Genomic DNA, 23,144 nt, shown 5'->3' on the forward strand with positions numbered 1-23,144 from the left:
CCTCCTCAAGCAGAAATAATGAGGATAATGAAAGGTTGTTTCATGTCGTGAATGCCATGTCTGAAAATGTTGATGCAGCACAAAAAGATAATGTATGGTATGTGGATTCAGGCGCTTCGAACCACATGACAAGTCATGGGGAGTGGTTCAAGGAGATGAAAAACCCGAAAAGACCAGGTTTTGTGGAAACAGGGGATGACACTGCTCATCCAATTGCCCATGTTGGAGATGTGCCATTGTCTATGCAGGATGGCAAAGTGAAGTACCTTGCAGATGTACTTCATGTACCAAACATAACAAAGAATCTGGTTTCAATTGGCCAGATGATTGAGCAGGGTTTGCAGGTTCGGTTTAACCCTGATGGATGTTATGTCGAAGACTTCAAAGACAAATGCAGGTTGGTTGCAAAAGGTAACAGAGTGGGCAGAATGTTTACGTTGAATGTAGACATGCCTGAAATGAGTGCTGCAATGTTTGCAAATGGTGCAAGAGTTGTTGCAGACACAGACATATGGCATAAAAGAATTGGACATGTAAATGTGCAGAGATTGAAGTCTATGCAGACAAAAGGAATTGTGACAGGGCTGCCAAAATTTAAAGTGGAAGGTATGCAGAAAATATGTGAAGCATGCCAATTTGGGAAGCAAACCGTAAGCATGTGTTTCCACGTAACAGATATGTGAGCAGAAATGCACTAGATGTTGTGCATTCAGATGTATGGGGTCCTACGAAGACCATGAGGATGTGGGTCACCCCGAGTATGTTTGCAGGTTGAAGAAAGCCTTGTATGGCTTAAAGCAAGCACCAAGAGCATGGTCTGACAAGATTTCTGAATATCTTGTCACTATTGGCTTTCATGTAGCCAATGCAGACTTCTCGCTGTATGTGAGACATGGTGATAGAGGAGTTGTGCTTGTTGTCATCTATGTAGATGACTTGATCATTACGGGGGACCATGATGCAGAGATCTTTGATGTAAAGATCCTGCTTAGACAGAAGTTCGAGATGAAGGATCTAGGGGAGCTCAGATATTTCTTGGGCATTGAGGTGATTAGGTCACCACATGGTATTGGATTACTGCAGAGACAGTATGGCTTGGACATGTTGTCCAAGTATGGTATGACAGGCTGTAAGCCTATTTCTGTGCCATTGGATCAGAATGGCAAGTTGAGTGCAGATTCAGGAGAGATCTTGGAGGATCCTACTATGTACAGACGCATAGTAGGAAGTTTGATCTACATGACGATCACCAGACCAGATTTGAGCTATGCTGTTGGGTTGGTGAGTCAGTTTATGCAGGTTCCATGGAAACCGCATTTGGATGCAGTGAGACGCATACTGAGGTATGTGATGTCTACTTTGCATTGTGGACTATTCTATGAGACTGGGACAGAGATATGTGTACATGGGTACACAGATGCTGATTGGGCTGGTAGTATCTTAGATAGAAGATCTACCAGTGGATTCATGTTTTCTTTGGGGAGTGCTGCTATGACTTGGAGCAGCAAGAAGCAGCCTACGGTTGCTCTATCGAGTACAGAGGCCGAGTACAGAGGAGCTGCTATGGCAGCATGTGAGGTAGCTTGGTTGAGAAAGCTACTTGCAGATTTGGGTCTATCAGTGGATAGACAAGTCGTCATTTTCTGTGACAACATTAGCAGTATACAGTTGGCCAGGAACCCAGTCTTTCATGCTCGTACGAAGCACATAGAGGTCCACTATCACTTCGTCAGAGAGAAGGTCTTGGCAGGAGACCTTGACCTTGTTTATGTCAGCACAGAGGATCAGATAGCTGACATCTTCACCAAAGCATTGGGTACAGAGAAGCTCCACAGATTCAGGGCTTTGCTTGGTGTACATGAGATGGAGTTGAGATCGAGGGGGAGTGTTGAGATATCGAGCTCGTCTAGTGAGGCGGTGGCCACTGATGACCCGTCTGGGGGATAGGCCCCACATTTACACCACTGGCATGGTTGGTGAGATCATGGGAGATATGCAACCAGTGGGATGACAGGCTGTGTGACAGCCATTCTAGAGACTGGCATAGTTATAGCGCCAGCTCATTTAGTCGAGTTCACATTATAGAGAACCCGTGTATGTATTTGGTTGAGTACCTTTCATATTATGTGTACTCTTATTCTTGTATATGGTGTGTTGAGTGTTGAGAAGAGAAGAAGAAGATTTTCAGCCTCTCACCTTGTGTGTTCTCTATTAGGGCTTTGTGAGTGTGTGTGTGTGCTTGCAAGAGCTCAAGCTCTCTTCCCCCCTGCATCTTTTCATTCGTGCCCTTCCATAGTGCATGTGTGCTCAATCTTAGCTTTCCCTTTATCTTGCTTTTTGGGCATCCATACCTACTTTGATGTAACTTGTTAATGCATGGTCCATGAGCGTATGATGATTTTGTTAACCTTTCTTTTGTCCCTCTAGGAGGGTTGCATCTTTGTGTAGATTGCATCTTTGGCACCCAGATTAGGCTTCTTCATTAGTAGTATCCTTGGGATATTGGTGACATTTGTGTGGTCACCCATCCCTGTGTCTCTGTGTCACTGTATGACTTTCAGTTTCTTCTTAGCTTCGGGATTCACACCAACTTATCATCAACTTTTGTGGGAATTTTGAGGATACTTTCCTTTGTAATCCATAACTCTTTTGGCTTTTTGTTATTGTGATGGTGGGCACATAAGTTGGCTTCCTTTGGGCGCCTTTGATTCCCACTATTTTGCTAGTGACTTTATGAGGGACTAAGGTAGTAGGATTGGAAGAGTCTTTGGTTTCTCTTGTGGTGTCTCATTGATTTTTGTTTTTGCGGCATGTGGTGTACAAGGTTTTCAATTTACGACTGATTGCATGTACTAGCTTGATGGACATACTTATAGTAATGTTAATAACTTTTGGATCTCGGTAGAGATCAGTCTCAATTCTCCTTCAGCGAGAAGAATGTCCCCACTGTCCATTGTGCAAGCTTGATTGTGGCAGCTCTCATGGTCCAATCTCCATGCTACAGTTGTGATTTGCAATCCATCCTCTTCCAAGGATGATTTTCTTTCAGCATCGTACTACCTTCTAGGGGGTAGGAATTGATGTGGAATTGAAGTTTTACCATCCCTTTACATTCATCCTTGATACTATTTATACCAAAGCTTCTGAGTACGATCAAGAGTAGGTTTTCTTAATGAGACCCAAGTCTTATATGACATTAAGTTTCTTCCTAGTCCTATATCCAATAAAGCAAGTCTAGCGATTGCCTTCTTGTTTACAAGGAAGGCCAAGCAAAGCATTGCGAGCTTCACCTCTTCCTCCTCATTATTCTCACCTTGAGAGGTGCTACTTGGCTTAAGGCCTACACTAAAGCCTTGGATTGGTACTTTTGTAGCTTTATTGGAAGAATTTTTCTCTCGATTTGACTCTTCTTCCCCTGGTGGGGTAAGGTTCTCTAGAATGAGGGTTCTAATTACCCTCATGTCACACCCATTCCCTTCACAGAACTCGGTTCCCATGGTAAGGTGGAATTGTGGCTATAGATGAAGCGTATTACAGGAGTTTCATGTGGCTTGTCCTACCATCACATGAGGTGGACAAGCTCCCTAGCATTAAGAATTCTATTTTAGATCTTTTTAGAGATGGCCAAGGAGTTCATCCTATAGTTGGGAACCACTTCTTGATTCTAGGTGCTCCCACCCAGCTCTGCCATATTTATAGCCAGTATGTGGCCGCTTAGGATGTCGCACCGATTCCCTTTAAACACTTTATGAAGTAGTTATATGAAGAGTTTGTAATGGGACTAGAGGTGGAGTGTACTACTGCTCATCATGGCGATGGTGCAGGTAGAGATTAGACCAGGGTAGGCCACGACCTCGCCTGGCCCTTCGAGTTGTTGAGGTAAACCTGACCTTTGTGCCAATTTTGATTATTGAGGATATTGGATCATAGATTGGGGTCAATGTACGGTGGTAAGCCCTTGCACCATAGAAAGAGTGCAAGAAATAGCCAATGTCATGGGGCCTTGCCTCACCACACTCGAGAGCATAAAAAGCTCAAACCGAGAGGTTAATCTACCATAACCTAGCCTACAATTGCATAAACAACATGTGTCACTCACCTCATTGATTGCTTATGTTTGGATTCTTGTAGAAGACCTTGTGATGCACAGCCACACCCTAAGCTCCACTCACGCCCCAATGGAAGCTTAACCCTCCTCTCTCACTCAATCACACACACTCACTCTCTCATATACATGCATGAAAGCACACCAGAGCTCAAACTGCAAGAAAGAAATAGCATAGGAGAGTAGAGAAGAAGAGCACTCTATTGAATTAGCCTAAAAGAATGAATGTTGAGTATACACAATGACACTTATCTTGGTCCATACCCTTCACACCTTGGGCGGCCATAAAAGAATGAATGTTGAGTATACACAATGACACTTATCTTGGTCCATACCCTTCACACCTTGGGCGGCCATACTTAAAAAATATGTCCATGGCTGCCTAGGCTTATTGAATTAGCACTCTATTGAATTAGCCTAAAAGAATGAATGTTGAGTATACACAATGACACTTATCTTGGTCCATACCCTTCACACCTTGGGCGGCCATACTTAAAAAATATGTCCATGGCTGCCTAGGCTTATTGAATTAGCACTCTATTGAATTAGCCTAAAAGAATGAATGTTGAGTATACACAATGACACTTATCTTGGTCCATACCCTTCACACCTTGGGCGGCCATACTTAAAAAATATGTCCATGGCTGCCTAGGCTTATGCAAACACCTAATCTAATAATGCAATCTCCATTATTAATCCTGTGGCATGCCTTTCATAGACAAGCGATAATCACACACATTTATTATACAATGACAATAGAGAGGTGTCTGTTAACCCATTCCTAGGGTTAACAAGAGCGAATACCATTATCTTCCATCAAAGAGTCAAGGTAGATACACCGAAAGGTCATACATACAAGATATGAAGGAATGGTGTCTAAATCTACAACTTGGACGGGCGCTCGTAATGGTCCTATATAATACTTATGGCGATTTTCGCTTCAAGAGCGTGTGGTAGTAACTTAGGATGAGTCCTAATAAGCGATGTGCTTCATGGATATATTATGGGAGTAGTCATTGTAATAGCATTAGGCCTCTTATGAGCCTAAAGTGCTCGACTGGCCTAGAAATCTGGCAGATCACCCTAGGATTTGATTAGAGATGGATATGAGTAGGATATAGAATTTTGCAACAAAATGCGATTAGACAGGTTTATGTTTTCCAAATGCTCCAAATCGCGTTTTGCTGCAAATTCTGATATTTGTTCTAGTTTTTCTTTTTTCTCCTTCTTTTAATCTCTTTTGCACTGGGGAATTCCTCCTTGCATCATTTACTGTCCTGAACATTGTGAGATATCCCTAGCATTAGATTGGAAGTGGATGTCAGTAGAAATTCAGAATTTGCAATAAAATGCGAGGAGAACACTTTACATTTTTCAAATGGATCTGCATCGCGTTTTGTTGCAAAGCCTTGTGTCTCTTTTGGTTTTTACTGTTTGCTCATTGTTTTGATTTCTATGTCCATGGAGATGTCTTTCTTGATGATGAGAAATGTTTCTGCTTTGGAACAGTTGATCCTCACGCCCCTCCTTTCAAGAGGAAGTTGGACTTCTCTGTTGCTATACTCAGACCACAGCAATCACCAGGTGATTCATGTGTGCTGATGAAGAGTTTTGTTTGGTGATATCCTATACATTATCTGATTGCATATGTGAGCATATAGAATTCATGTTATATAAATTTTGCTTCAGGCAAAAGCAAGAGACTAGAGCAGAAAGCTGAGTCTTCCCTTTCAAAACAAAGGGAACCAGAAGAGGACAAATCTCCAGATTTGCTCCTATTTGACTTTCTTCACAAGTGCAAGGCTCAAAGGAACTTCCACATATACCACAGTATTTTCAACAAGGAGTTCACTATGAGCTCTCTTTTGGACCATCACAGAGATTTCCTTTCAGACCATTGGGATACCTTCAAACAACTGACAGAGGCAGGAAGGATTGTGGAAGGTGAAAAGGTTTTTGTGCATTTAAATCATATTGTCTCCATTGACAAGCTGAGGTACCATGTGAATAGAAGGTTTGACAGCCTGCCTGAGGAATATAAATTCAGTTGTAACTTGCACACCAGAAAGTGTAGAGTGCTTGAGGAAAACATGGCATTCCTTATGTACATTGTCTTCCAACAGCAATCTCTAGAAGAGCAAGGGCAGGAGACTGAAGAAGAAGATATATCTATAGCAGAGGTAAAAGAGGATATTCCTATGGCAACAGATATAGCAGAGCAGGAAGAAGATATCAACCTCGAGGATGAGGGGCTGCAAGTGGCTGCTCTTGACCTTGTTCAGCTAAGGACTGAGACTCTTAGGGCAGCACAGCCAGTTGAAGACTTTGATGTTCAGAGCAGCAACTATGCAGTGCCCATGCTTCCAGGTGTCTTGATTGGTGGTAAAGATTATGTTTTCCTCCATGATATAGAGTGTATGTTCAATTTGAGGGAGGACTATGCCATTTCCCTTATTGCCCAGGCTTCAAGGCTTGACAAGGAGGTTGGCATAGAGGATGACCATTCACTGCTAGCTTTGGAAACAACCTTTGATCCTGCAGAGGCCCTTACTATTTGTTTCAAAGAGGCTGAAAGTTTCCAAGAGCCAGATGAAGCTGCCTTCCAGCTCACCCAAGAAGCTATGAATCTCTCATCACTTCATAAGGAAAAACTTAAAGAAGAGGCTGGACTGGAGGGGAGAGGAATAAATCTTTGGAAAGATGAACTTCTTGTTGCTGATGAAAATGAGAGGGTATGATATTATTACTTCAAATCAAATACTTTATGTTGTGTTTAAATGTTTTGTAGTTATGTATCATTGTCTCACTATAATCTTTTGATACATGGCAGCTACAAATTGAGGATGACACATTCCTCCAGAGATCAAGTGGAAGCAGGCCAGCTGGGTTTGGCAAAATGTCAAGCCTAGCTCATTATATTCATGATCTAGGTAGTGCTAAGATCTTGATTTACCATAGGCAGTTGAGCAACAATGGAGAAGCCATTGTTTACTTCTTTAAATGTTTGTCTAGGGTATTAGGTGGACATGATCTTCCATGGCAAAAGGAAAAGATCATTTTAATAGAGAGGTTGTCCGCCATAGATATATTTGGGGATTATGTGAATAAGCAGGCCTCTAGGGCCTCTTACTTTTTGTCTTACACTTCTTATGCATTAGCATGTGGTGTTAAGGAGCCCAAATGTCTAGAGGGCTATGGAAAACACAAGCTCATAAGGTTTCGAGAGCCACCCATGATTGCATCAGGCCACACAATCCAAGAAGAAGAACATGTGGAGATAGCTGAAGACAAGGATACCCCTCTCAGACAAGCAACAGAGGCAAGCATTGATAAACAGAAAGTCGACATCAAGCCAATAAGGAAGAAAAAGAGTCCAATCAAGTTCAAAAAGAGAGTTCCGACTCGCAAGCCTTGGGAGTAATAGGATTTAGTCATCAAATATAGCACAAACATTATGTTGAAGTTGAACTGATTTGTACAAAGTCTTTGATCCTCATCAGTTCCTTGTCCTTAGACACTTCAGTACTCTTCCCACACTCAAAAGCTTCTAAAAGTGTTTGACACTCAGTATTTTATTGGTAAGGATCAACAGTATGTCTAGCATAATTAAGTAGTATTGATTGAATTTTTTGTGTGTTAATATATGGATGTATTGATGCTTGTTAATATAGATCACATGTTTCACAAAAGACTTACTTTTGATGGAGTCTCAAAACATATAGGCATTACACCAAGAGTCACTTGTTCCACAGAATAAAAATCTATTGATTGAGTTTGAAAACATGTGGACATAACACCAATAAGTTACAAACTGCTATTCATGTTTACTTGTCCATTTATGGTTTCTAAATATCTTCGAATCCCTCCACTGTCTATGTCTCTCTGCTGCCATTGAATTGTCCAAAGTTTGTCTTCGTCTTTGCTTTTGGGCTAGAATAAAAGCAAGCTTGACTTTGGAGCTAGCAACTTTTCTTTTAGCATGCAGCCTTTGTAGAATGCCTCGGTAAAACCATTGGAAGACTTCCTTCAGACTATTTGCCTTTTGACTCCCTCCATAGTGTTGTGTGTGTCTGAAAAATGCATTACGTGCCATGTAGTGAGACTTCTCCATGCCTTGGGTAGACCAAATTGCTGGGCATCCATACTTTTTGACAAAATAGGGAAGGTGGTTGTAGATGATATGCTGTTTTCACAAAGACATAAGAATGCATAGTAAGTTATAAAAGAAAAGAGGATCACACTTAAGTAAAAAAAAGAAGACATCACTTTATCATGTAGTGAGTTATATTGCAGGCTGTCCATGCGTCTTTCATTGACTTCCCAAAATGTTTTATTGCCTCTTCAAAGTTCTTGTAATCACTCTTTGTCCATGTTACATTGTCACAGAACATGAAGAGTTGATCAAGAGACCTCCACACCTCTGCCTTCACATTTCGTGCTTCCCCATCTGCCTCATGATCTTTCACGGCATTATGGACTTGCTTCCACAATCCATAACTAATCCTTGAAACTGTTTTACCTTGCCTTACTTGCTTACTATTGTGTTTGGGTCGAGACAAGAATCTTCTTGCCTTAACACCACCAATAGAGGGCTTGATTGGTACCTCCTTGCCATTGCTAGACTTTTTAAAATCCTTTGTGATATGAACATCACCTCCATGCAGACCTATATCGGATAACACTTTTTCCAATGCATGAAGAGCATCCTTTCTATTTCTTTCGGGACGGAGTTTCCAAGCAAATCCAATATACAAAAATACCAATTTCTCAATAATTCGACATAGAGCATGCAATGTGCATATGTGAACATTACATAGTGGAATGTCAAGAATGGCCTTGAAGTCAGGGTCAACTTTATCTCTATTAGGTGCTCTCTTCCACCATTTAGAATCCATTACTTGCGCTGATTCTTTGCAGTAAAGACAAGGAGACTTTGAGTTACCTCCTTTACTAACGTTATACATGCACTTAAGTGTTTTAAGATCCCCCGCCATGTGCCACTCTACTTGAAAATCACCTTTTCCTGCAACATGGAGATTCTCTCCTTGCACCTGTCTTTTAATTATTCTTGGTATTTCCGTGTGGTGAAACACCCAATCTAGTGTTTCATGGTCTTCTGTCTTTACCTGTGATTATACAAAACAAAAGTCTTACTATAAAAGATTTGAAAACATTGACTAAAATCAAATACGAAATAAAAAATGATCATACCTGGAATGAGCCCAACCACCATATGTGTTTCTCCGACTGCACACTAAAATACTTCGAACTCGCTTCATTCAATGATGTATCAAGTGCTCCATTCATCAATGTGATAGTAATCCTTTCCATTTTCTTTTCCTTTACAACCTCACACTCATCCAGTTTGATAACAAATTTCAAAATGCCTTTGCACTCTTCAAATGTTATTCCATAAAACTCGACCATTCTTCTTTGAAGTTGTTGTAGATCTACAAATATATTGTTCCAAGGGTCATACACGGTGGTTCCTTCAGCACCATGAAATATATCTTCAATATGGATATATGGTCCAATAAACTCATCTATACTTTCATTCAAATGACCTCTTATCTTCCACACTGTTGCTGGATTTGGCAGTAAAACTCGTTTAATCCTTTGATCTCTCAAAGTTGAGGATATCGCATGGAAAATCGAACTATATCCCTTCCTGCTAACTCCACTAACATCAAGAGCCTCTTGGATTGTAGTATCATCAACTTGATTATTGGATATAAAGTCCTCTACAACATTGCGTTTGATTGTTTTGTATTTTTTTTCTTCAATCAAACCTTTTGCTACACCACAAGAAAGCAATCCTTTCATTTGTTTAACTGGAAGAAGGTTGGGATCCATATTTTCTTTTGCAGGCTCCAATAATTTCTTATAGTAACAACACAATATGCCTATATTATTCAACACTTCCAATCCTGTTTTGCATTAATGGACAAAATACATAGTCATTTGAGAGTATTTTTGAGTTTAAAAAATAAAAAATTACAAACTAACCTTGCTTCCTGAATTCTTCGCTTGCATCCACCAGTCCCAGCCTTCAAATTTGCAATGTTTTTAATCTTCCTACTTCGTTGTCTGTCTCCAAGCATGGTTCTCTTCCTTCTTGATCTTGTTAACTCTTTTTTACTCTTTGAATGCTCCTCAATTTCATTCTGCAATTGCTGCTCCAATTTTGCACGAATAGCTATCTCTTGAATCCTGGCTCCCTTTTCTTGTAGGTACATTGTTTTATATGTTTCTGCAAATGCAGACTGTGCTGAAATATAACCAAGAAGTCCATTTTGTCCATCGCCCGCAAACCTCAATAGTGTGGTTGGATTGACAAATGGAGGTGTAGAGTTTTGTACTAGACATTTTGGATATATACTTCCATCACACCATAAGTCAATATGTTGGAGCCCTTCTCTTCTCATATTTTCCCGTTGTTGAGCATTTAGCACCGTATCCTTTCGTCTTTTTTGTGCTGGAGCATATTGTTCTTCTAAGTCGATGTGAAGATGATATAATCGCTTCTTCTGAGATTGTACTTCACTAGTATCGGCCATTTTTGTGCTTCTGAGGTTGCAAAGTTGGCTTGTCAATCTCATAGTCTTTTTGTAACATGAATTGTGGAAGTGTGGCGGTATCCATACAATCATTAAGTTCAGTGATGGATTCTTTATGAGAGGCCTGCACACGTCGTCAAAAGAGATGCGAAATCTTCGAGAAACAAAAAAAATTAAGGAGATATTTAATGCAAAATCGTGTTAGTTAGACAAAAGATTATCTTATTCTTTTCTGAACTGACAGTTCAGTGGTCCTTACTGACAGTTCTGAGCCACGTTTCCATATTTTATTATTTTTGAGATCTTTTAGGAGAGAAATAAATCGAAAAATAGTGAATTTCTTACAGGGCCCCAAAATGAGCTCCGTTTTTTCCTAATGAGTGAGATACTACTCACTATTGCCATGTAAAACCTTATTAAATCCTAGAAATGCTCCACTCATTCCCCAGGGGTCATACGACTTATAGGGTTTACACGCACATGAACTTTGTATGCAAAATAGCCTGTCATGCAATATTACAATTGCTTATGTAGGAAAGTAATATATTTCCCAAATTCATATGGTAGCAACTAAAATGTGCTCACAATTGCACACTTATGTTGAACATAGGCAAGACTATGCTTGCAAAATGCTATAGGGCATCCCCCATGCATGAAACTGTCCAACCAAACTAGTCTTACTGCTAACCTCTAGATTTAGATCACTCCGAAACTAAATCACTCTGTTAGCACTAGCACACCATCATGGTCTTGCTACCTAGAGCTTCTCCGAACTCTGTAATAACTGGGTTTTATCCCAACTTATGGCTATATTTGGTAATTTTCAAAGTTTAAATTTTATCTTGCACACTTTATCACTACAGACAAGTGTACATACAGACCTGACAAAGAGTCAAGTTACATGCACAAGCCTTGGCGTCCCATTCCACCAAGACTACAATCGATTCCGTGAGAATTTGATGTCCCATACCATCAAATTACCACCAAACCAATTGATGTGACATATAAAAAGGCTCTTTCCCCCCTCGAAAGATCACCACAAACTCTCGAGCAGTGGGATGTCGACGCATGGCAATAAAAAGAAGAGAAAACCATGCTAGTAAGTTTAAGAACAGTTCTCTTCGTCGATCAACTTCTATAAGGGCATTGAGCATTACAACTCAAGACTATACCCCTTCAGATTTACCTTTGATTTCTACAAATCAATCCTAAATCTGCTATTATTATCTAGGCGTATGCTAATCTTTCAAATTAGTACTCCTTGATAAACCATTCAATTGAATACTGCTAGCAGCACTGCTAGTCCCTTTATCCCAAGTAATACACACCTTAGGGATTACTTTTACAAGGCAATCTATGTGACTAAATCAAACTAGTCACTACTCTCTAGTCCCTTTATCCCAAGTAATACACACCTTAGGGATTACTTTTACAAGGCAATCTACGTGACTAAATCAAACTAGTCACTACTCTCTAGGCCCAAGTAGTGACACTATTTTGTTACTACCAACAAGGGCCAGCTTGCCTCTATGGGCCAAGGCTCTCTTGTTGCTACAAACAGTAAGCAACTTGTTTGGACACAAGGCATAACCACATCAAGACTACGCTTGTACATGGTTCTCATTTGCCAAAGTTTATCACAATCTTCTAGCATCTGTTAAAAGATTATGAAGGGTTATGAGCACTACGGCTCAATTAGACTTACCTTGATTTCTCGTGATAAGCACTTCGTCTAATTTAGGCACAACTGACGCCATTGCCAGTCCTCTTAGCCCAAGTAAAACACACCGCAGTTTTAGATTTACACTATAGCCAAACTACGTGACTTTGATGGTCAATACTAAGTCTATGCTCAGCTTAAATTTAGTCTCTCTGAACCAAATATGTGATCACCACATGTGTTACCCTCATCAATTCACTTCGAACTAGAACCAAGTCACTCCGGACTAGACCTGAGTGGTGACACTGCAGAGAAGGTGTGTCTACAGAAGAACACATTTGTTTGTCACTCCAAGACGGGGAGAGAGAGAGAGAGAGAGAGTTCTTCCCTTCAATTCTTCTTGGCCGCCTCCCTCCACCCACTCCATTGGAGATAAGGATGAGGAGATGAATGGTTGAAAACCATTGAGTGGGCTCCGGTCCCCTGGTCACACGTGGACCCTGACGACCCCATCGAACCATGCTCTGATACCAGTGTTAGATATCCGTAACGCCGCTACGGGCGTTACCACAGGAGGGGACGGCCTCTGGCTCACCACCCAGCCATAGAAGAAGAATGAGGATTGCCCCTCATCCCCCAGGCTATATAGTGTGTGGCCTGCCGTCCACACTTGCCTGGCCGCCCATGACTCTGCATGGGCGTCCTCTCCCATTGAACCCCGGACATGGCCATCCGGTCTGCCGTCGGTCACCACAGGCATTACAGCCTACGTGACATGTGCACAATGTGATGGACCTCATTAAGGTGGTCCATCGTGTCTGTCCTCTTCTCATAGCAAATGTTTTTTGCACAACAGTCATCACTGTAGTTACTCTATTGTCGGTAAGCCTAACATCTTCATACGGAATCACATCGGCCATAGGTGCACTCCGCGAGTGAACTAAAGCCAAAAAAAAAATCAAGAAGTTTGATGAATGGAATCTCTATATAAATAAACATTCATTTGAATCTCTATAAAAATAAGATTCATTTGAATCAATCAAACTGGTTGAGCTAAAATCTATTGGTTCTATTGAACACCCCACACATTGTGCTCTCAAAGGTAACGTCAAACAAGAGAGCGGCTATGGCAATCAGCAAACATCGTAAGCAACTAACTTGGCTCATAACTTGGCAACCAAATGCTCCTTGGAGCAAGGCCTTCATATCTTTGAAAGCCAATGTGCCAATGACTGCATTGATCTCATGGCCATACAAAGGATCGAATGAATGCAATAATTTCCAAGCTCTCTAATCTGGGTATGCTTCGTAATGTGAGATACCATTTTTGATGGAATGGTGCCTGGCTTGCATAATCACAGTTATGGGAGACACGGAGGAAAAGCGCTACTTACTTGTGAGCCTCACTTCAAACACGGTGTGCTAGAGTGAAACGCTGGAGCTTCTGTGTGCCTCACTTCAAACGCTGCAGCTTCTGTGTACAAGTTCTGCAGCTTCTCCACGCTTCTCTTCAATCAACCCACACTGGAGCTTCTGTGTGCCTCACTTCTCCATGCTTCTCTTCTCCACGTTGTAGCTTCAATCAACCCACGCTGGAGCTTCTGTGTGTGCCTCACTTCTCCACGTTGCAGCTTCTGGAGCATAGACGGAAGCTTATCAACGTTCAGGTTTTCTTAGTAGACGGAAGCAGAAGGTTTCTGGTTCGCAGTAGGAGAGGCACGGTTTGCAAAGGATTGTATTTTTTTGGTGATTTTTTTAAAATTTTAATTTTTTCAGTAGCGCTCAGGCGCACCTCGCGCCATTAATTAGTTATTAATCAACATCGCTGAGAATCTAACCCCTCCTCTTTATATGCACTGAGAATCTAAAAGATTCTCACTCCGAATCTAACGGCCGGAGAAACTAGAGCCCTTGATCCCTCCTGGAGCTGTTGTGTCATATAGTCCTAAGGGGAGAAGAGGCTTAGTGTGCATATAGAAATAGTGCACACATGTGTCCCTTCTATCCGGCCATAGGACAAGGGCTTCTTGTGTGTCATCGGTGTATCAGGTGGTGTAGGGCCCTAAAGACATATTCGATAAGCCGGAAACTGAATCCAAAGACTTGGGTAGGCAAAGAGAGAGAGAGGGGAGAGAGAAGTGAGAGAAAGAGGAGATGGCAGGAAGGAAATCTAAGCAGGTGTGGGATAAAATCTACCTTCTGATTGGCCATCGGAAGGAGAAGGCCCTGAACAGAATGCTCCACCTGAGCGTTCCGTTCTAGAGAAGGGAATCTGGCTAGAAATGGTGGTAGGACCCTAGAATCTCGAACAAAAAGGGCACTAGTTGAAGGCATGTGCACATGCTAAGAGGAGTCTGATATACTCATGTAGTGTAGAAGCAGCTCACATAAAATAACACACATGGAGATGAAAAAAAAATGATGCCTTGTAGATTAATTAACCATGCTCTCATATCATATTCGATATCACAGGAGATCACACATATGCAACTATGACGAGTGAAATCTCATTATCATGGTGGTGAGTATGTGGAGAGGGATGAAGCTTGAAGGAGAGAGAAGAAATGGATCTTCAATGCATGGCAATGGTTGTACAAGGATTCATTGTGACAATGAATCCACCCGAATACATGCTTTTATAGGCACCAAGGCCTTATCTTTTTACCCTAAGTAAGAGGGTGTTCACACCCAGTGTGTTTATACCACTAAAGACACTTGACTAGACTCCATACTAACTCCAAAATACCTAGGGGTGCTCCATTTCCTTATTAGTATAGATGAAAAATGCTAGTTGTTAGAATCATTTTGATTTCTATGGGCATAAAAAATAGGCATTTCCTAGACTTGTTGTTAAAACCTAACATGAAAAAAGATGAAAAGATGAATATTGGAGGTTAACAATTGAAAAAATAGAATTTTAGCATTCAAGAATTTCATGGGAGAAAGGAAAATGCTGACTCTTTACATCAATGATTCACAACATTGGTCATACAAAGAAGTGATTCACAAAAGTGCTCTACATGTTTTCTTTGAATTTCAAGAGAAAAGTGACGAACTCATGCAAGGAATGTTAATTTGAGGGGAGATTTTAGTCTAGACTTAGTTGTGATATAAAATCTTGCTTCCATAAATTGGATAGCTATGGTTATTCTATTTCAAATGTAATGGAGTCTCATCTAAGAATAGGCCAAACTTGGTATATAGTTTGAATTTACTAAGGATCTTGGTTGGAATGCACAATTACAACATACTTTAATTGGAAACTTAATTCTCTAAGCTCAATGCCCCTCGTGAGTATAAATATATTTATCCAAAAGTGCATTTATAATAGGAAATTTGACTTCAAGTTTGTGTGTAGTTCACAATTTACGAGCTACTTTTGTTTTAGCAGATGAGAGTTCACATAGTTGAAATCTCCAGTATCAAAGTTTGAACATTAACTTTGGAATTAGTATATCCTTGATTATTCTTATAGCATATATTTTAGCTAAATAGCTTCATAACGAGTTGCTTGCTTGTGCTCTCTCTCTCTCTCTCTCTCTCTCTCTCTCTCTCTCTCTCTCTCTCACACACACACACACACACACACATGCATGCACATTTTTGCATCTTAACATTAATGAGATGCTAATTTCAAGAGTAATGACCTAGATGTGTATGCATGTACACCCATACACTCAGATGTCGAAGTGCCTTACAATATTGTGTTGCCAAGAGTACACAAAAGGTCTTTGAGAGAGAATTTTAGAGAAGAAGTTAAAGAAAGGGAAAAAAACACCTTAATTTCATGCAAGGCTTTTTATGCTTTGTTTGCATATCATTGAGTAAATAACTATAATCATTAAAGTTTATCTACCAAGATCATGTAGAAATGGACCCGATAATACCACTTAGATAAGATAAACTTTGGCATGATCATAAGAAATAATGCAAAGGTGAAGCCTACATATAAGGGCAAGAAGACAAGTAATCACCTCTAGGTAATCTCAAATGTGCGTGTGATTGGGGGTGGCCTGCTTCCAAAATTGCGACTACCATTCAAGGTGAAACCTGCATATGAGGGTAAGAAGACAAGTAAGCACCTCCAAGTAATCTCGAATGTGCGTGTGATTGGGGTGGCTTGCTTCCAAAATTGTGATTGTCATTCATGGTGGGAAATCCCATCCTAGCTTTGGCTTAGATGGGCAATGCAAGCCATCTAATGGTCCATTGCCTGCCCCTTCACATATTTCTGTTTTTTTCTTTTTTTGGGCTTGTCTGGAAATTTGAAAGTACACTAGTGACTCACACGCACTAGATGCCATTGCTTTCAAAGGGGCATATTTGAACCCATCACCTAGGGACTCTCAAACTCCTTCCCTCCACATATTTCTCTTAGGTGCTTTACACACTTAAAAAGGATCACTAAGGAACATGAAAGATAGATAGGTGCACCCTTAGAGCACGTTCAGGTGGGAGCGTGGAGCGTGCAGTCGAAGGCTCTCAACACTTGGAGCAGGCCTTGGCAATACACTTGTAAACAACCAAGGTCCGATCTATGGTAAAAATGTTGTAGCTATTTTGAGCATGTTGGAAGGAGGCCGGGGCAATTTTGATCCGTCGCGCCTCCACTTTTAATCTTTGACGTTAAAACACTAGCTCACAAAAGAGAGATGGGCGGCCATAAGTGTGTAATGGCCCTTAGGTGTGTATTAGGGAGTCGAGACAAGATCTCTTCTGGGGACCCATGAGATCTAAAGGTGTCCCACTTACCTAACAATATTTCACCTTAGAATCTTGGTAGAATAAAAAGCAGAAACACACGTATTAATGTCCAGACTCCATAGTTGTCTTGGCTAGCACGTTTGGGATGAGGGCCGTGAGGCAGAGGGCCGGAGGCTGGACTCCTATAGGTTAGATTTTCTCTCTCTTCCCGGAATGCACGCTTGCCAGAGGTGAAACACGTTTCTCTCTCTTCAGGATGGGGCGTTTTTGGAGGGACTCGCAAGAAAGAAATGTGCTGCGCTGGTGTGTGTATAATGTGTTGGAGTGTGTGTATGTGGGCGCAGCAGAGAGAGAGAGAGAGAGAGAGATGGACGACAGGGCCGGCTTTTATGTCCTTCCTCCCCCTCCCCCCCCCCTCCCCGTCCACCACTACTTTACTAGCCTATGCACACAGTCTCCTCTCTGGCGTTCTAACTGCCCCTTAAGCCCTCACTGAAGCTAAGCTAAGCACGTGGTTGCTGTGCTTTCCCCGGGACTCCACTCAGATTAACAAAATGGTCATGGCCTTGCATGGAGCTATGTATGTATGATGTTTAAAAAATAACCTGCAAGCAAAGCAGGTTGCAGTATTTTGGGATCTTAATTAAGGGTGCCTTTAATTTGTTCTCATATGCTTGAGCTTTCGGGTTCCCATGTGCACCTTGTCTTCCATGAGCTCTGATGCTTTTGCCTTTTTCAACTGTTTTGCAGGGTTCATCTCCGCCCCCGGGGCTCCATGGACAATGTTTAAGCTTGCCTCTGTACTGATGATCTTAATTTAATCGCACCGAAGCAGGTAACTGGTGTTTATCTATCAGAACACAGTTAAGTCAAAATTTCTTGCAATGGCGTCTGGTGAGCTTGGGCACAGCAGCAGGAGTTTCGCGGGATCCGGAGAGCTCATGAGTAGTGGCAAGCCCTCTGATGCTTCCATAGCTATGAGTGGAAGCCTCAGCTCCACAAGCAGCATGGACATCAGTATGAAGAGCAGCTTGAGCAGCTGTGTGTCCGGAGTCAACATTGGCAAGAGCAGTTTGAGTGGTAAGATGAGTGCTGATGGTGCATGCGTCGACTTCAAGAGCAAGTCAATGGAGAGCCGGAAAACTGGCCAAAGAGGTGATGATTTCGGGGAGAGCGGTAATAGTAGCCTGAGCAGGGCTAGCAGTGATCTCGGTGAGGTGAGTGATGGCAGTGAGAGTGTTCACAGTAGCTTCAGCAAAGCTATGAACAAGCCACACAAGGCAAATGACTCGAAGTGGGAGGCAATTCAGGCCGTGCAATCAAAGGAGGGCAGCTTAGGATTGAACCATTTCAGATTGTTGAAGAGACTGGGGTGCGGGGATATAGGCAGTGTTTATCTCTCTGAGCTGAGGGGTAAAAACTGCTTCTTTGCCATGAAGGTGATGGATAAGGGGTCTCTGGCCAGCCGAAAGAAGTTGCTAAGAGCACAGACAGAGAGGGAGATTCTGCAATGCCTAGACCATCCCTTCCTTCCCTCCTTGTATACACACTTTGAGACGGATAAGTTCACATGCTTAGTCATGGAGTTTTGTCCGGGAGGTGATCTTCATACAGCAAGGCAAAGGCAACAGGGCAAGCACTTCTCCGAAATGACAGCAAGGTATGCTGGATTATTCATGTTTACCATCATATGAATCATATTTCCTTTCACAGACAGAGAGGGAGATTCTGCAATGCCTAGACCATCCCTTCCTTCCCTCCTTGTATACACACTTTGAGACGGATAAGTTCACATGCTTAGTCATGGAGTTTTGTCCGGGAGGTGATCTTCATACAGCAAGGCAAAGGCAACAGGGCAAGCACTTCTCCGAAATGACAGCAAGGTATGCTGGATTATTCATGTTTACCATCATATGAATCATATTTCCTTTCACTTGCATGTAACAAACCTGTGCTTACTATACACTGCATAGCGAAACTCGACAGGTTTTATGCAGCAGAGGTGCTGCTTGCGCTGGAGTATCTGCACATGATGGGAGTGGTTTACAGAGATTTGAAACCGGAGAATGTTCTAGTCCGGCAGGATGGGCACATCATGCTATCGGATTTCGATCTCTCGCTTCAGTGTGTGGTGAGGCCAACACTCGTCAAGTCTGCTTCCATTGTGGATGCCGATCCCTCTCGAAGAATACCTGCGTACTATGTGCAACCGGCATGTGAACCGGCCTGTATTACACCAGCATGTGTGGCCCCAGCATGTATTCCTCCATCGTGTCTTCTACCCAAGATCCTACCATCATTTAGCTTGGGTAAGATCAGGAAACCAAAGAATGAGCCTGTGAATCAAATGACTACCCTCCCTGAACTCATAGCAGAACCGACTGGAGCTCGGTCCATGTCCTTCGTGGGTACCCATGAGTATCTAGCCCCAGAGATCATCAAAGGAGAAGGGCACGGGAGTGCTGTGGATTGGTGGACCTTTGGCATCTTTCTCTATGAGTTGCTCCATGGCAGGACTCCTTTCAAAGGGGCTGGCAACCGAGCCACTCTTTTCAATGTTGTTGGGCAGCCTCTAAGATTTCCAGAGACTCCCAGTGTCAGCTATGCAGCCAGGGATTTGATAACTGGTCTGCTGGTAAAAGATCCTCAGCATAGGCTGGCCTACAAGCGTGGAGCCACGGAAATCAAGCAACACCCCTTTTTTGAAGGTGTCAATTGGGCACTCATCCGAAGCATGGCTCCTCCAGAGGTCCCTAGGCCATTTGAGCTCAATCTCTCCATCAGTAAAGTTGCATCCTCAGCCCTGCCTTCCTCATCACCTGCTGTTACTGAGAAGCGGGATGCTGATTCTAAGTCTTCAGGCTCTTACCTAGATTTTGATTTCTTCTGAGAAGCAGGCTTGGTCATTTTTGACTTGTTTCAGCCCTTAAATTTGGGGAACTGTTTCTACTGGCCTTCATGGTTAAGGAGTTGAATCCCAAAGAAGATTCTACTGGCAACAGTCTTCCAAGTCTGGAATGCAGCCAGATCTTTGTTTTCATTAGCCTTCACTCAGCTCTTGTTATTTTCTGCAATTTCACATTGATGATGCTTGTAGTTGTGTTTTTGTGTGCCGTTGTATCGAGTGCTGATATGTGTAGCTTAGCTTGTTTTAACGGTCTCAAACGTCTGCATTGCTTTGGCAAGTTTATTTCACCAAGGGCATCATGTACGATAAATGTCTTGCTGTGGCAAGCAATGCATTGGCTGAAACAGCACAGCAATGCCATGGTTGTGGTTGATCTGAGACGGTCTTTTCCAGTCGTGAGGTAGCGTTTTGTTGTTCTTTTTTGTGTAGTATAATTGCAGGCACTTTCTCATTCCATAACGATGTTGGTTGGTTCCCTGTTTTCTAAGAAGTTAAGTTTGGCTTTGCTATCTTCCTGTGTTACAAGTGGTTCATCTTGGGCACTTGTGATGGGCTATAGCTTGACACTGGCTGCCTGGCATTCGAGGGGCTTGAAAGTGTGACATTGAACATAGTTTTCCAAGTGAACATTGAGTGGTTGGAAATACCATGAAACACACGAGTTTTTTATCCCAAGTAGGGATCCTGCGACTGACCTACGTAGCTCGTGCCAATGGCCTTGTGCGAGATGGTGGCCATGATTTGCAGTGGTTGAATGCGTGTGTGGCCTGCGCGGGAACAGTCCCAGTATGTTAAACTTGCTATCGTAACTGAGAAATGGGAGAGTTCTGTCAACGTTGCACTTGGACTTTCTTTTATGTATGAATACATGTATGCTATGTTAGGATGTGTGTGAAATTGATAAAGGACCAAACGCAGGCTTTTGGTGGTGGTTGACAGACTGTAGCAAATCCTATTATTTGAGTTTGAAACCACACAAATTGTGGACGAATTAATCTTTTCCTACTTCGTTTCTCTCCTTTTGCAACTAGTTTTTAGTTCAAGCATGCGTGGAAATTGGATCGAAGGTGTGTGTGCGTGTAATGTAAGTAGAGAGGGAGAGAGAGAAAGAGAGAGTTCATTAAAAAAAGCTACAAATGCCTACAACTTGTAATATAACTCCACAATGCAAGGTAGATTGTTATAGATATGTTAAAAGTTGTGATCAAGTTTAAGAATTTACTGATCATCATAATATAATTAATATACGTTAACAATTGAATGTAAGTTTGGGATTGTGTGTGTGTGTGAGAACAATTGGCACATTTCTCAGTGATTAGTAAATTTTTGAAGGAAAAAATTTGGGATGTCCTTGTGCATCTTCCCTTCTCTGTCTTTTGTTTGTTGGCATGGAAGAGATGTGCTCACTGGGAATTCTTTTTGATTGGAAAGCATCCATTGGTTTTCGGTGTTTCCACAACCACTTGTAATACAGGAACCACGAAAGGCATGCTTTTTAGCGTCTATTGGAGTTGTAAGTTGCCTCTCAACAGCATCTTCTAATAGAGATGTCTTTTAGGAATACTTCCAATTTTTCTTTTTTTAGCAAAATGATATATCTCCAGTGATAGATGTTGTCGATGTCGACGACATGCAGAGTCTATTCCTCTTCTTTGGCATTGCAAGGAGTCCAGAAATTTCTTGCCAGCACTCACAACCTTCGAGGACGTTTTACATCGTTCAAAGGAGGAAAGCCCTTCTGGATTTTTGGTGTTCTATTATCTTGTATGGCTCGATTTGACACTTTCATCATTTGGATGAGATATTGGACACTCTAGACTATTTGGAAGGCTCGAAATCATGCTATGCTTCGACAACCTTCTCTGGATTCTTATGCTTTCTTTCGAGTCAATCTTCACAATCCTTACATAACTGTCAACAACTGGAGGCTATCGACATCCCACAATTTGAAGGTTTTTTTTACTGTTTTTAGCTTTCTTCCTTTGATGACTTCTCTTTGAAGTACATCCTCCCCATGTATATTGTTTTTTGGTAAGAGAGGACTAGTGTGTGTGTGTGTGTGTGTGTGTGTGTGTGTGTGAGAGAGAGAGAGAGAGAGAGAGAGAGAGAGAGAGAGAGAGAGAGAGGACAAAATAATACATTATTAGAGAGAAAACACAATATGAGTAAATATTTTCAAAAGATTTTTATGAAAGCTATAATAATTAATCAATATAAATGCAATAAACATTAAACACTACATTCGCTCTATCTATATTTATATCTGAAGCAACAAAATTTTCAGTGTAGTTAGTTTTAGAAATGTGATATAATTTAGTTTACAGTCAATGAAATTGTGTGTGTGTGAGAGAGATAGAGATTGCATTATTTTAAGTGTAGTTAGTTTTAGAAATGTGATATAATTTAGTTTAGAGTCAATGAAATTGTGTGTGTTTGTGAGAGAGATAGACAGAGACTACATTATTGTCTTCTATGGTTGAGTACAGGTGTTATGAGCCCTCACAATCATAACAAGCTTCAAACATGCATCTACCAAGAAGACTTACATGGACAATGCATAACCAATGAAAAAGTAAAAAAAGAACATATTAAATAACCATGCTTTTTGTTATCTTCCTTCATGTCTTTTTCTCTCTTTGTGGAGTTTGAGAGGGGGGTTGGGGGGTGAAGGATGCTAAAAAAACAAAAAGAGAACAATATGTGTCAATGCTCAAAATAAGCCACCAAAATACTAATTTGCTTTAAATAAATCAAAGGTAACTTGGATCATGTTACTTTCACTAAGGTTGGTGAGGATGAAAGGTTACGTATACTAAGGTTATGTTTTTTGTTTGAACTCCATGTTTGAATTGCGCATGTGTGTTTTTTTGGGAAACCTTTGCATGCTCACTTGGTCTAGACCGGTTGTTCCATGTACCTTTGCCTATGTTATGGTTGATGGATGGATGGCTTCTTCGATTCTTGTTATCTAGTAATGCTTGGTGCTACTCTTGGATTCACATGATTTATCTAAGGTGTTCATGTAGTCTTGGTTGTCGGCATATGCTACATGCTTTGTTTCCATAATATCCATGTTTTGGGCAACATGCAACAAAGCATGATCATTCTTTTTTTGAGCTTTATTTTTATTCTTTAAGTGCATCATTCTTTCATATTTGCATGGTCTTTCTAGAATGGCTCGGAAATGACTTCCTCTTCGTGAAATCATAA

The 23,144-nt window shown here is 41.4% G+C and overlaps 1 protein-coding gene across 1 annotated transcript; it reads left to right on the forward strand.

The window, feature by feature from the left end:
- Positions 1-17,137: 17,137 nt before the first annotated feature.
- LOC147614498 (serine/threonine-protein kinase D6PK-like) lies at positions 17,138-20,109 on the forward strand. The gene is made up of 3 exons (XM_086781063.1): positions 17,138-17,606; positions 17,777-18,686; positions 19,013-20,109. The coding sequence occupies exons 2-3, from the start codon at positions 17,911-17,913 to the stop codon at positions 19,914-19,916; spliced, it is 1,680 nt and encodes a 559-aa protein (XP_086637189.1). The 5' UTR covers positions 17,138-17,606; positions 17,777-17,910; the 3' UTR covers positions 19,917-20,109.
- The last annotated feature ends 3,035 nt before the right edge of the window (positions 20,110-23,144 follow it).

The sequence above is a fragment of the Cibotium barometz genome, chromosome 42 (genome assembly GCF_041138505.1).
Source record: "Cibotium barometz isolate CiBa-2024 chromosome 42, ASM4113850v1, whole genome shotgun sequence".
NCBI lineage: Eukaryota > Viridiplantae > Streptophyta > Polypodiopsida > Cyatheales > Cibotiaceae > Cibotium > Cibotium barometz.

Coding starts and splice junctions, on each gene's coding strand:
- LOC147614498 (XM_086781063.1), top strand. CDS start 17,911: ATGGCGTCTGGTGAGCTTGGGCACAGCAGCAGGAGTTTCGCGGGATCC. Junction 18,687..19,012: donor TTCTCCGAAATGACAGCAAG/GTATGCTGGATT, acceptor GAAACTCGACAG/GTTTTATGCAGCAGAGGTGC.